Source organism: Chrysoperla carnea, chromosome 5 (assembly GCF_905475395.1).
Source record: "Chrysoperla carnea chromosome 5, inChrCarn1.1, whole genome shotgun sequence".
NCBI classification, from domain to species: domain Eukaryota; kingdom Metazoa; phylum Arthropoda; class Insecta; order Neuroptera; family Chrysopidae; genus Chrysoperla; species Chrysoperla carnea.
In genome coordinates, this window is record NC_058341.1 from 32,596,413 (window position 1) to 32,612,001 (window position 15,589).

The window sequence follows — 15,589 nt, forward strand, 5'->3', positions numbered from 1 at the left end:
TCTCTGAGTTGATGGATGATACGCATAGATTTATTACTTTTATTAGTGTTATTTATGCTCTTCTAAAATCTTAACAAGTAAACAACAGGTTAACAATGTAGTTTGGGGTTTCGTAGGTACTTCAATTTTCAACGAAATAATTTTAATTTTTATAAAAAAAATTCAGTTTTCTTCTTATTGCAATTCTGACGGCAGTTCTAAATTTATTTGAAACCCGTTGATACATCTAAAAAATCAAAAGCAAAACCTTATTAAGAAAAGGGGAAATCTATTAGAGAATTTAGATAAAAATTAGAAAAGGTCATAAAAATGTTGGGTGGGCCAGATATGACGGGATTAAATCTCATAAAATCTGAAAATCCCCGCATTAGGTTAGGTTAGGTTATATTGGCTGTCCACGAAGGACACACTTAGGCTATAGAGCCTGTTGTGATACCACCTTTCCGCTCATAATTTCATTTATAAGCTCCTCAATTTCAGAGACTGAATGCACTTCCTTCAGACATATACCCTGCACTACACCAGCCCATCACAACTATTAATTAAATTTATTTTGTTGCGACGGCGGGAATCGAGCCCGCTACCCTAAGCAAACCGCTGACGGAATTGGTTACGTCTTAACCAACTAAGCTAATAGGGCGACTCCCTATATTAATTCAGATTAAAATGTTAGCGCCAACGAATGGTGAATGCAAATTGAATCCACTTTCAAAGTAATTGTTTATAAATTATACCTTTATTGGTAGATTAGTCCACCATTAAAAATGGCGATTAAGGAAAAAAAATGGAAATATATTATAATTAATGTATGTTGTATTTCAACCGACTTTTCATCACCGAGATTCCGTTAAAATATTGGAATTCTCGAATTAATATAAATTTGATTTTATTACATTGAACGGAATGCTAAAATTAGAACTGTTAATATGCAATATTTAAAAAAGAATAAATACGTAGGTATACTTAAAAACCAAATTAAAATAATTATAAACCCTACAGCTAAATATTTCATTACTTGTCTAAAATATTGAAGGTACGTTGAACTTTCTAATTACAGATAGTACCTTGTCTATCTCTAACATAAATGCATTAAGATTGCAACATAGCAATGTTTTGATTATTATAATATATGTACGAGTATGTAAAAAACCAAAAACACAAGAAAGAACCAGTTAAAATATTTTCGGTTAGGTTAATATTGAAATTAAAAGTTATTTTTTAATATAACGGTTAATATTAAGTAAGAGTGTATTTATTATCAATCTATCTTAGTTCATATTTAAACGCATAATTTGTTTTACTTCTATATACAAAACTTGATTATTATGTGAGGGAATATTTTTGGTAGCATCGTAATCAGTAGCTTTTATAGCCACAAAAAATTTTACTTTATAAACGATGTTGCATTTTTGGGTTAATTTTGATGAAATAAATGTCATTTATATTATCGAAATAGTGATTTCCTGTAAAGCCTCCTTTCAGGCCTTGATATTTCGAAAATGTTCGTATATATCAAAATATACTCTTGTTTTTCGTCTTACTTTGCCAAATACTCGATATCATAATCTGTCATCAAAATTTGAATTTTTAATCTCAAGTATTATCATAAATTCACTTTTCGAGGAACTTCCCTAAGTACCTGAAGGAAGCTGTTTTATAAATTTTATTTTAAATGCTCCAATCAACAGTTTACAAGATTGTTTATAGAGGATGTGTGGCGTTCATACGGTATTTTTTTAAAATAAATAACATATTTGATCACTTTCGATAAACCTTGAGTTAGTTGATTGAAGTGATTTTATTACGTACATAATCTTCAATATTACGAATAATTTTGAAATGTAAAGATTTATACAGAGTGATATTTCAAAAGTATACATCCCTTATAATTAAAAAACAGAATGGAAAACCTTATATATATATATATAAAACCTTAAAACGCGAAAACACTTATCGGCTCATTTTTAGGAGTATTTTTTTTTTAACATCTTCATTACCAAATTGGCGTCAACTTTGAATTTAAAGGTATACATATACCTGTAACAGATTCTTGTCGCTGCAAAAATTTGTTAAAAAATGTTAACTTAGACCTCAGTTTTCGTTAAAGCAAAAATTGTAAAAATAGTATGAAAAAAATTTGATGGACAAAACTTTTTTTTCGAGAAGAAATGAATCTGTGAAGAAATTATTAATTGGAAAAATTGTTTTTAACCAGAACATACCTAAAATCAGGTACCAAAAATATTAAAGTTAGCTTTTCCCCGGCAAAGCACAAAAATCTACTGCAAAATAAAATATAGTATAAAAAAGTACTTTTCCGTATTTTGATTTTCCATTCTGTTTTCGAAATAAATGAGTAGAAGCTGTGTAAAAAATCATTCTGTATATGGAATTAAAAGATTAAGTAAGCAATTGATTTAAATGATTTAAAAACTGATTATTTTTTAACATTGATCTAAATGTCGTTATGATAATAACTAGTTACTTTGATTAAGTGTACAGATTTAGGATTTATACAGATCTTTAAACAATTAAAGCAATAAATCTTGAAACAGTGATTATTTTTTAGCAAGGTGTTTTTAAAAAACTATAAAAAATATGAAAACATATTCAAATGAAATTCATAACCAAATTAGCATTTAATAAAAAATTAAAAAAAAAATTGAATTAATTCTAGCTAATATTTTAATTAGGTACTAGATGGAAAAAAATTAACATTTTATTGAAACAGCAAGATTTTGTTTTAGTAGCATGTTAAAATATATGGAGTCTTGGTTTCAAACAAAAACTAAGACTAAAATCGTAATATACTTTATACCATTATTAGAAATAAAATAATCAAATTAAAATTCTTAGAATTAAGCGTGTCATTTCTGTGCTAAATAATTCATAAATTCGGTTGATTAGAAAAATAGCTACAATAAAAATTTTTTGTTATTTTTGCATACAGCGAAAATTTTTTAATTAAAAAAATATTAGATAAAATGTAATTAATAAAATAAATAATCGGAGCAAAAAGCTAAAATCGAAACAAAAACGGCAAATTTTTGTGAAAAATTGTTTTTCAATGAAAAATGGAAGGTGATTGTTTACAGACACAAACTAATAGTATAGTGTTTTTATTTGTTTGGACATTAATTATTTCACGTGAACTATATTTATTAAAATATAAACATTCTCAACAAAATGTACAAAACAACAATTCGAACGGGAACAGAAACAATATTCGAACCAACATCGGTAGGATGGTTTGGTACAGTACCAGCAACAACCCCAAATGGGGTACGGCGAGGAGGGCGACGGTCCCTTCATGCCGTACCTCCACAATCAAATACGACAACCATATCCCGTATACATCATCAGCATCCAGTGGTATTGTTTAAAACTGCTGTAAGTGTTAAGAATATTTTTAATCTTTTGAGTTAAAGTTACTTAAAGTTTCTTTTCTTATTTAAATTTAAGTTTTATTTTACTCTTGTGAATTTATCTCGAGTTAGAAATGGCTAATCGATCGATAAATTTTTATGGTAATTGCATCATTATATTCTTAATAAGGATAAAAAAATTTAGTTCTTTTAAATTTTCTGTCGATATGCCCATTCGCCAGACAACAGCCTTAAGAAATTTAAGTTTTATTTTAATTTTTAGTATTCCGTATGCATATAGTAGCTCTCAGATAAATTTTATGAAAATTTCACAAACTAAAATGTCTGAAAAGCTACACATCTGGAAAGTTCTTATTTTTCAAGATATTATAAGTTTAGAAAAACATTCGATATTTTGCTTATATTCACCAAGATTACTAGGGTTTATTATACCTAATATATACAAACTCTAAATGTTTTTATCAACTTCTTGAAAAAATATTTCAAAAACTGAGAGCTTGTGATCTTTGTGGCTGTTGATATTTTTGCCAGGCTCCTTATTTCAGAACCACAGAAAATTTAATGAGACGAAATATGACAATGGCGTTCCACTTTGACTCAAAAAGTTACCCTGCCAATTTTTTTTGTAAAATGTCAGTAATGACATGACCATAGACAAAGAAAGTAGACTATTTTCTCGATATAACTGGCAAATATAGTATCACAAAAAGGGGCTCCGTAATTTTGATGTATCCAAGATCTTCAAATGATTAAAAAAAGTCCTGACTTGCTTTTCTTTTCCAGAACGAACATTTCCGAAATTTGTACAAAACTTTACAGGTACTTTTTTTTGTAAGAGTCCTGTAGGGTTTCTCTACCGTCGTTAAATAAACTTATCAACTCTTGTGCCATGTTCTTGTGGTAAAATAAATATTAGCAATCTCTATCATAATAATTTTTATAATTTATAATTTGATTTAATTAAGGAAATAAAATAATTTATATAACCTTCTTTTTTCATATCAATAAACTACAATAATTTAATTTACGCAAAATTGTATTACATTATAAATAAAAAGAAGATAACAGATTTTAAAAATTAGTTTTTGAGTTCATCAACACAAATTTACGACAAATCATGAATTGTATAAAGTATATCAAATCTGATATACAGTGGTATATAGATCTATTGCTCTGGACCTAAAAAAAATCGTCCCTATAATTATTTCAATTTTGAGAGTATGTAATATTGTCCTTCTGATTTATTACATAAATAGAATATATTAGTCTAGTTTTTTTGTTTAATTTGCAAATGTTCAATGCCAATCAATTACGGGTCAAAATACTTGATCACTTATATGCATATAATTAACATGTCGTTATGAAGATTAATAATGTGTTCAGCGGTATGTATGCAAAAAATTATGCCATTATAAGTGAAAAAATAAACAAATCCAACCTTGGCCCAGTATAAGATATACTTAGCGGATTTTATAATATACTTGAATGATAAAGAGGAATGATTTTTCAAAGAAAATTAATTTTTTTATAATCAATTAGTAGGTAGTGATTCTGATAAAATTGTTCAGTAATGTGCTAATGAAAAAGTAAATTAACAAATTGCATGTCTAATGCAAATATATTTACCGTAAGAAAATTTCTCCTTGGAGACATAAAAATACAAACAATAATTTATAGATATCATTATCAACTCAAACACGTGAAATTCATAAACTTTAACAACCTGCAGACTTACTGGGGAACATTATTACATGGAGTTATGTTCTGCACATTAATTCTGTAACCAATAGTTATTTGAAATTCAAAAATTTTTAGATTTATTTTAATGAAAAATTAGTAATATTTAGGACTAATTAATAAATTGAAGTAGATTGCCATTCTTTGGAGTTCCTTCTCCGAAATCAGAAATATAAAATACTCCTAAAATATCATGCTACAAAAAAATGAAACAACATTCACCTCAATTTGAAAACTACGATATGCGCTGGATACATTCAGTTTTACTACTCCTTTTATTTATAATTCCTTTTCGAAACTTAAAAATTATTGATAATCTTTCACCAAATAAGGAAATTTACAGAAAATATGGTTTAATCAGAAGAAGTCTTTTCTTCATACATTGTGAAACTAAAGACGGAAAAATACCTTAACGCTTATGTATCCCCTTTAGTTGGAATTATATGAATTTGATTAAAAAAATTCAAACTAGGTACTACATAATGAGAAAGTAGGTATATGTCTTATAAAACGTGAAACCAAGAAGTAAAATTTAAAAAAATTACAAAATCCCCGACAAGTTTTTAGGGTACGGAACATTAAACTCGCACTTGAACCATATCTAAGAATATTCTCAATTAAATATCCTTTTTTCCTTAGAGCCTTGTCCAAACTGAATAACACCCTTCTTTCTGGGTTCGGGGATTAAAAAAACTGTAAAATATGAAAATACACTTATAAAAAAAATTGTATATGTACACGGGGCTTCAAAAAACCAAATTTGATTAATATACCCACGACTGTTGGGTCATGATTAAAGCTTCCATTTATCGGTTGTTTGCACGACGTACCAATCAGTAAAAATAAATTCATGAGCTAAATGAAATTATCCGTAAAAAAATAAACAAATCCATTGTATGGAAGATTAGCTAAAAAAAATACCGGATTTTATATTCAATTATCATCAAGTTTTTAACAAAGTACTATACAATTAATTTTAAGTTTATAATTAACCACAGTACTTATAATTATTTAATTAAAATAGTACTACACCGTCAAATGAAATACAATGATTCGTTTTTAAAAGTATTATTTTATAGTCTGAAAGTCATGGGGTAAAAAACGGTAAAAATTTTCATTCAAAACATTAGTATTTTCAGCATTTTCAACTTTTTATAATTAGTAATTATATATAATATAATGAAAAGAAAGAAAAAAGTCCAGTAGTTGACATATGGACTTTAACAGTCAGGGCCTCTTATTTGGAAAGTTTGAGTCGGTCTAGCTAAATTATATATTTTACTGTATACTTTTTAGTGTCCCGTAAATTTTTTTATATATTAATCTATAAATATAAAACATTTTAAACCAATTTATACTATTCCTAATTAAAATATTAATTTATATAAGTTATATATATTTTTGTAATTCCCTTTTAATTTTCTTTACTTTTTGATTATGTGTACACGAAATGCGATGAAATGGGATTTCACAAATCAATTCACTATTTGAATTAAATAAGAAATGCGATATGATATCAATCTATTTCTAAAGATTTGTTTCTTTTTTATCTATTTTTGGATGAACATAAACTAAATATTTCATTTCCTGATTCAACGAAGACGTCTTGATTGTTGATAATAATGTTTATTTATTACTGATAATATAATAATCAAGGTCAATAATTAGCATATTTATATTTTTTATCGGAGTCAAAAGATTTGATATGAGAATGGTTCAGATGTTTATTGAATTTATATATTCAATTTATTTCATATTAAACTAAAATTTATTCTATACATAAAGAAAGAAAAATAATGAAAACCTTGATATTCTCCCATGTTGCTAATTTCTATTTCCAAAAAGTCCGTTAATTATTTTTCTAATTTTTTTCGAAGTAGGTATTTCCATTAGATATCCATTTTAAAGGAACGGATAGCCCAGCAGTTGCACATCGATTGTTGACTGATTTTAATAACGACCTGAGTTTTTGAGGAAATAAATTTGATTTCTAATAATTAAACTTTAATGTCACTTTTTTTTGTGAAGTACGTCGTACCTACTACGTGTGATTATTGACTCCAAGAAATGGCAATTTTATTCAGAATACAATAAAACATATAAGGTTTTTTATCTCCATAACACAATTTCGTTCCGTTATTAGTCAACACGTTTGGCTACGAAATATTACTATCACAAGAAGGGAACTTAGTAAACAAAAATTTGTCTTTTTTTATTTACATCAAATAATCGATTTAAAAATAAATAAAAAGATATGCAAATAATAAGAAAAGTGGCCACGATAATGTCGTTTGACAAACAATGGTAGGCATGTTTCGCAAATATTTGTGGAAATTGTGAAAATACGAAAAAATGTGTTCCAAAGAGTAATAATTTGGTCTAGGTATTCGATATTTTATATATAACAAATCTTTCTTCAAACAATAATGTTTTTCCAATTTTAATAATTAGAATATATAAAAATAAAAACTGCAGATTCTATTTTGGTTGTTTCTGTTTAAACATAAAAAGATTATTGACGAAAATAGCGTCTGTGTGGTCGAGCATTAGATATTTTATTGAGAAAAACCTAGCAGAATGTTTAAATCTGAATTTTGATTTTTTCTCTACTACATCTTTTATCAATTTCTTCAATACCATGAATCACGATATAATTTTTTAGCGAATCAATAAGGCTATTATTGTTCATTGAAATGATTTTTATCAAAATTTTATTGATGTTTTATTTCTAATATTATTAAATTATTCTCATAAATTTTAAATGATAGGAAACAAATTTTGTAAAAATGATAAATAATGGAATTAAAAATAATTTGTTAATTGTTTCATCGTTTGGGTATTTTTTTATTATTAAAATAATTAACTATGTTGTAAGTAATTTCTAATCATAAACTTTCCCGTATTTATCGCTTAATAAATTTGACTTAATAGCATTAATTTTTTTGTTACAGAAACAAACAATCCGTTTATCGGTTGCTGGACCCAGTGTTGGATCCACAAAAACTAATAATAACAATAATAATATACCAAACACTCCGAATAATAACAATAATACCAATAATACAAATAAAACTAACGAAATGGGTCACAAACAATATATGCGAGTGGGTCAAACAGCCAAAAATAGTTTATTTGGTGTTGATCGAAGATCAGCGCCTTCATCAAATGGTACGCCATTACAAATGTTGATATCACAACAGGGGAAATTCAATCATGGTAAGTTATTTTTTCGTTTATCATTATTTGTGAGCAAAGTTTTTCTGTTTATTAATCTGTAATCTGAAGTATTTTTAAATGTTGTCGAGTAGTCGCGAATAATTTTACAGTCTGTATTCGGTTAAGATCGATAGTGCGTTATTCGCTGATTCAGGTATACAATATTGCTGAACATATTCTGTAGAAAAATTTATTAGAAAAAAGTCCAGGCAGCTTAAATTTATTTTGTAGTGTTGAACTTAGTGAACTCGGCTTAACTAAGAGTTAATAAACATTTAGATTAGAATTATATTTGTACCGTGAAATAATTCTTTCAAAATATCTTAAAAAAAAAAAGGTATGATCTTGGTAGAAAAATGATTACCTGGTCTGGCTAATTTACACGCGTTTTTCTATATCTCTGCGTGCGTCAAATATTTTTTGCAATTATAAAATATAGCTTGAAATCCCTCGACCACTTGTTAACCTCTGTAAAATAATCTGCTGTTCGTATTTTTGTTGCAATTTTGAAATGATTCAAAAAAATAATATTTCGCAAATCAATAATATTGATTGCTCCACGACCTTTTAGACAGGTGTCTCAGTTTATATTAGATATTATAAAAGATTTTTCATCTAAGTTTGAACCAATATTTGCTCAGTTGATATTTCCTTTCTATTTGGAAATTTTCGAAGGATTTTCGTATTTCTAAAATATTATAGGAAAACATATATACTTCTTTTCTTAGTTTATCATTAATTTGTTTACGTTTTAAAATAGTGATTAGCAATTAATTAAATGTGTTAGCCATTCAATTTTAGTTACTTTCATTATTTTCAAATAAATATAATTTTTTATTATATATGTATGTATATATTACTTTAATAGTTGATTACACAAATTTTGTTTGGCAATAAACAATGTCCCTTCTAAACGTGTCGATTATAAGATTATTTTGAAAGAATTATTTTGAAATATATTTTTATCTGTATAGTAGTTATTAAAAGTGAATTAAATATTAAAATTAGTTGCTTAAAAAAACCATATACACACTTTTTTATGACTTTAAGAAGCCTGAAAGTATTTACTTGAGGAGTATTTTATATTAATTTTACTCCTCTATATATTCAGACTATATGATCAGTATGCGTAGAAAGATATGCGTTAGTGTAAATATTGCTAAAGTGCAATAAAATAAAGTTTTGTTACACCGTTATTTTGACTCTCCGTCTTATCGTGATCTTTGAACTCCGATTTATCGTAATAAGCGATTTCAACTTCCACAGAGATAGTGGGAAATTTTTGGAGTGTTCTAGAATTCAAAATGACTTGAATTATGAGATCCTATGGTCTAAGAGACGGTATAAGGTCGTTTTTCACCTATTTGATAACCACATGGGGAAATAACGAAAATAAATGTATAAGCTTTTCTGAAAAAAAACCTTTTATGGAAAAAATTGATTAAAATTAATTAAATTATAAATAGCCATGAACACTTTTCGATAGAAAACCTATGATAGGCATGTTCGAAAATCAATAAAATTTCATAAAAAATTTGTGTCATCTGGTTAAAATGTCGTAAAATCAAAAGTCTCACTTAACCGAGTTCAAACCGAAGGGACTAATTGGAATTTCAACATGTTTTGAATATCAATTGTCGTTTGAACGTATATATTTTCTACAATGCAGCTTCATCTTCTAAAAATTAAAAAGTAAAATACTTCTACTTTTGTAATGCCTTAATGTTTGATCGACTTTAATAGCTTAATATCATTCTTTTTAACCTTTCAGCCTTCGCTTTACGAGCATTTCGCTCACTCTCGATTTAAAACATAAGTAAATAACTTTTATTTTCAAATGGTAAATGTGGTTGAAACTATTTCTGTTTTCATAAAATTTTACCTATTTTGGAATTATGATTCTTTCAAACTTTTTCATCCTACCGTTATTAAAACTTTTTTTTTCAAGGCCTTCAGAAATTGAAAGAATTTCTTTCAGCATGAGAAGATGTAAGCAAAAAAAATATTAACTTCGGAAAATTTCCGGCCTGTTTGTGCTTAGTTTATTATAAATAGTACTGAGTAAATTAAAAAAAAAAAAACTTGCGGTAGAAACACAGTAAAATTAGTTTTTTTTTTTAAATAAATTTATATAAAATTATATAGAGTTTATGATTAACAAAGTTAAAAAATATTTAACTCGCGAAAAAAGGCGTGAAAAAATTGAAAGATTATCGAACGGTTCACGCGAGTGTTGACGAGTTAGAAAAAATGATACAGTCTACGTACAGAGGTTACGTGGAATTTCAACACGATTTTTCAAATAAGTATTTTCTAGCCTTCTTAAGTATTTATGATAGAGGAGTATCTCTACCATTTTTTTTTATTGAATCATAACCAGTAAAAATGAGATAATCAACATAACATAAAACACATTAAAACTAGGTACAAAACTACTTTATGTTTGTTTATATGCGAGAGAAAAATTACATAATATTGTAAAAAAATGGAGACATTATTTACCACAAATTATTATTAAGGTGAATTTCTGTAATGTGCTGTATTGCTTTGCTATTCTGCTACTGCTGCTGCTGCAGTTTACATTGCAAAAATAGAAAGTTGATCGTGGTCAGTTTTTAGTTACTTGAATCTCTTATATTATTTCAAATGCTTTTTTTTGCGACATTCATTAAGAATTATTATCTATATATGTGTTTACAAATTGTTACATTAATAATTTTTTGCGTAAAAACTTATTGATTTAATTAATGGTGTATATATTGGTAATCAAATATAAGGATGTATATAATTATTATTTTAATATGAATGTTGTTGGTCTAAAAATTTGTCATAATGTCAGCTTAGTAATTTATAGTCCGAAAATTTTTTTGTTAAGTTTACTCTCCCTCTAGCTAAAAGTCAATTGCGAAAGAGAATTGAATTTTGAGTTTAAACAATAACAAAAATATACAACAGTAATAAAAATTAATTATTAAAAGTTAGTACAATTTAAATTGAAAGTAATAAATATTTTCAACTTTTTTCTTTAATTTAATTTTTTTTTTTTGTATACGATCATAAATATAGAGTATTGGCAAACAAATAAAATTATCTTTGCATATTATTATTTTAAAGGAATTTGCAAATTATTACTTCTTAGTTTTTTGTACTTTTCTTATTTATAATATTTAAGTTAAGGTCGATTTAATTATCATTACCAGTAATACATAAATAATTGCAATTTTATATTTTAACGATTTTATAAAAGTATACCATTTTAATTTAAATATGTTATTATTAATTCTTGCTTTTCACGCAAATTTAAGAATAATAACAAAATGATTCAATTAAAAGTCCAATCTTCAATACAAATTGATTAACAAAATTCTTGAATTGGAAACATACAAAAAAATTAGGCAAATTTCAAAGGGTAGACTTAAACCTTGATTAAAGTGGTTCTTTGTGGTAAGACAGACAATTTAAAAATTTAATTTTGGTGCCATAGAAATAAAGCTATAAGCATTCAATTATGCCTTCTAATAAACTTGTCTGTAAGCATGGTAATTCTAATTTAGGCTGGAAAATTTCTTTTTTTAATTATAATGCAAAAAACTCGAATAACAAATAAAAAAAAATTATCTGTTGTCCTGTAACACTAGTTGTCCATTACCCGACATCTTAAAATTGCAATTGCAAGATTTTCGACGGAGGACACTCTTAATTGCAATTGCAAGATATTTTTCATTTTCATTCATCTGCTTATTTGAATATCATTCTCGCTGATTTCTTGATTTTTCTATTTTTTTCTCATTATTATTCTCATTCTCACCCGGATCTCCTTAAAGTTCCAGTTTATGAGAATGGTCATAAAACTTTGTTAGGTGTGACCTTGACACCAATCTCCCAAATTTCTTAAAAATATTCGAGTCGAAAACTTTCACTGAAATTAAGTAAGTGTATGAATAATAGATGGTAAGTGACAAGTTCAGTTGCAACATTTGTTTAAGTTACTTGAATTGATAAATGACGAATCCCTCCCAGCTTCTATAATCGTGGCATATTTTGACCTTCGCGTAAATCAATATTACTTATGTTGTTATTTTTGCAAATTGCAATTCTGTAATCCATTAAGTGCGTCTTCATCTCAAGAAGGTTTTTAAATATATAAATAGATATATAATTAAAACTAATTTAAATATAATTATTACTTAAAAAATCCCACATTCATCTTTCCCATTTCAAAAAAAAAAAAAAAAATTAGAAAAATTTGTCATTCAATAAAAAATTAAATTTTCTCCGTATGAATGGAAAATGTAGATAGAATTTGTTGTCAAGTCAAATACCTCTATATACAAAATATAATGATACGAAATCGCAATTCATTTTTACTTATATCCGAAAGTTTTATACAGTTTACTATGTCTGTGACATTGTAGTTCTGAAACATATATTAATCTCGTTGGGTGCGTTTGTAAAACACTTTTCTTAACTGGATTTCTTGTCTATCTGTCTGTTCGGTTCAAATTTTATATTTGAAAAATAAAGTACTTTACGAAGAAATAGTAAATCGAAGATAATAATTTATTTTGACTTAAAAAAATAGAAATAAGGTGAATGCGTAAAACTCAATCGCTTCTTCCCATCGATTCCACCATACGTTGAATAATATGTGACCACTTATAGGTATCTGATCACTTAAACGAGTGAAGCTATTTTGTACAAATTATGTTACCACTAAAAATGGGCGAGACGTGAATTTTAGAAACAAAAAAAATGAGTAGGTGATATAAAACTTTTTATGTGTGATTCTTATTTTATGTTGTTAAAACACTTGCCGTTGAAATTTAAAAAATAACAAATTTTGATAAATGCGTACCTCTCATTTAATTCTCAACATCATTTTGGATTAAATGTCTCACATTTACGATTTACCATTACCATATTGAACAAGCAATGAGGCTGGTTTTTTATTATGTTTCATGTAAATTTGGTTTATCGTTTTCGGATCCTATATTTTCCTTGTTGAACAAAATTTGACTATAGTATGGCAATGAATGGAAAAGTAAAATATGAATTTTGATATCCAAACCCAATATTTGACTAAAAATGGTATAGAAAGTGAAACTTTGAAGAAATAATCACTAATTTCATTAAGTCATTGGAAACTTATCTCTTTTCTGTTGAATGAACTGTTTTGCAACCTTTATCTTTATCTTGTGTCCTGGGACTTCTACAGTGTATATGTTATATGACTATACAGAAGTAAAAATGCATTAATATCGCCCTACGTCGATATCTTCATTGCAACTATGTTTTTGACGTATCTTTTAATTAAAAATTGCTAATTATAATCAACTTCAGTTATTTTTAAATTAAAATAAGTATATGCTATTATGTATGTGATAGAGTGCCTATAAGTATCTATTTAATAGATTGCGTTATTTCCAGATACATAATATTTAAAATGCATTTGTAAACTTATTTTATAAGTAGGTCTTCTTCAACAATAATTTTCTTTGCATAGTTAATTTTATGAATATTGGCTGATGTATGTCGATTATTTTAGTAAATAAATGTTTATGTAATTAATAAATATGTTAGTATTCCATAAAAGAGACACTTCTAAAAAAAATCTTCCTTTTCAATCGCAATTTCAAACCTAGAGAAATTTGTATCTCCGAGAAAAATAATCCTCATTTACATTTGATTCGAAAGCATCTTGGGTGCTACAGTGACGACATACTCGAACTAGCGTTTTTAAAAAGAACCCATATTTCCTATAAACAAGCAGGGGAACAAGCAGTGGTTCACAATAACATTTAATGCACATCAGTAGTTTTACTCTCCATTCTGATTCGTTAAAAAAATTTAAATAATTTTTATTTTCTGTTTCCAAAAGTGATGTTATGGACTGTAAACAATTAGAAAATAATATTTGAAATAAATTAATAATAACTTTGATAAAAAACTGCTATTTGAATTTAAATCAAATGAATATTATGATGCTGAAATCCTTAAAGTCCGAATTCTGTCTATTGTAGAATACGAAGTTGAAAAATTTCATTATCCACCACCGATTTCGTGCTCGGCGCTCAAAATAATTTTGTTAGGTATAAAATATATTAAAGTTTATTTCTCGGTGAAATGTGTCTATACACACTCACGTACCAGCTTTTTTGACCAAGAAAAGCGCTATCAATACTTTCGAAATAAAGTTTTTAATATATGCTTATTCTTTTCTGGAAACGGTCATCATTATGTGTGGATAAATTAATTTTTGTATTGGTTATCAAATTTTCTTCTTAGTAATAAATAAGACGATTAATTCATTAATTTTAAGCTTCGGTTTCGTACTTAAATAATAAATCGCAAAATGCTTAATTATGAAGAAAATAATGCAGATTACAATCCGTTAAAACTGCTTAATAAGGAATAATAAGAAATAAATCTATTTTCATTGAACGTTTTATCATCCAAAACACATTTATAGAATGACTTTTTAATTTTTAACATTTTGGTACAATGTTTTATGTGCACAGTTGTAGCCTTGAGTCAAAATATATAGTGGCATAAATGGAATTTTACCACCGTAACACCAAACTAGTTTAACCATTATAAACCTGATTTATATTTTATTATTGACAATATTAAAATCTATTTACGGTTGTGTGTATCAATTTTGTATTTCTATTTCAACGGAAACACACACTTCGTAATGAAAATTGCACACTACTGTTGGATAAATAGGTGTCCGAAAATCACAAAAAAATTTATTGACAAACACTTAATTTAGTCGCAGATAACAAATGAACGCTACTTTGGCCTAAAAAATAAATACCTTCGAAAAACTTGAACTACTATTTTAAATGATTACTTACAATACTTGATATGAGAACTCTTCCCTCTCTGAGAGTCTCAGTTTTGAAGTTATATCTTAACAAATAATTTACATGGTCCTTGATTATCACAGAATATCTTCACAAAACATCATTCTCGCAGCAATCAAATTTCTTACTTATTTCATCTCTTGTTTCTCAACATTAATCGTACAACATTCGGAATATTTCATGTTTATAAAGTAAATATCCTCTTTGAATACTGCAATTTTTAAAATTTCCAAAGTAATCATTGTATAAAGCCTAAATTCAAGGACAAAATATTTTTTATACCGTTCTTTGCAAAACGTTGCCTCGCATGTGTGTGTGTGTGTGGATGTTTGACCGGGCATTAAAATATATTGACGCAAATAATGGACAATGATCATGAATAAA

The 15,589-nt window shown here is 26.8% G+C and overlaps 1 protein-coding gene across 2 annotated transcripts in view; it reads left to right on the forward strand.

The window, feature by feature from the left end:
- Positions 1-15,589, forward strand: part of LOC123300128 (scavenger receptor class B member 1) — a 123,125-nt gene that overhangs the window by 34,438 nt on the left and 73,098 nt on the right. Inside the window, exons 1-2 of one of the 2 annotated variants that reach the window (XM_044882618.1) lie at positions 3,018-3,390; positions 8,075-8,339. In XM_044882618.1, the coding sequence (XP_044738553.1) occupies positions 3,187-3,390; positions 8,075-8,339 (469 nt within the window). In that variant the 5' untranslated portion in view covers positions 3,018-3,186. Of the gene's footprint in view, positions 1-3,017; positions 3,391-8,074; positions 8,340-15,589 lie in introns of those variants that run through there. The other variant, XM_044882619.1, reaches the window with a different exon arrangement.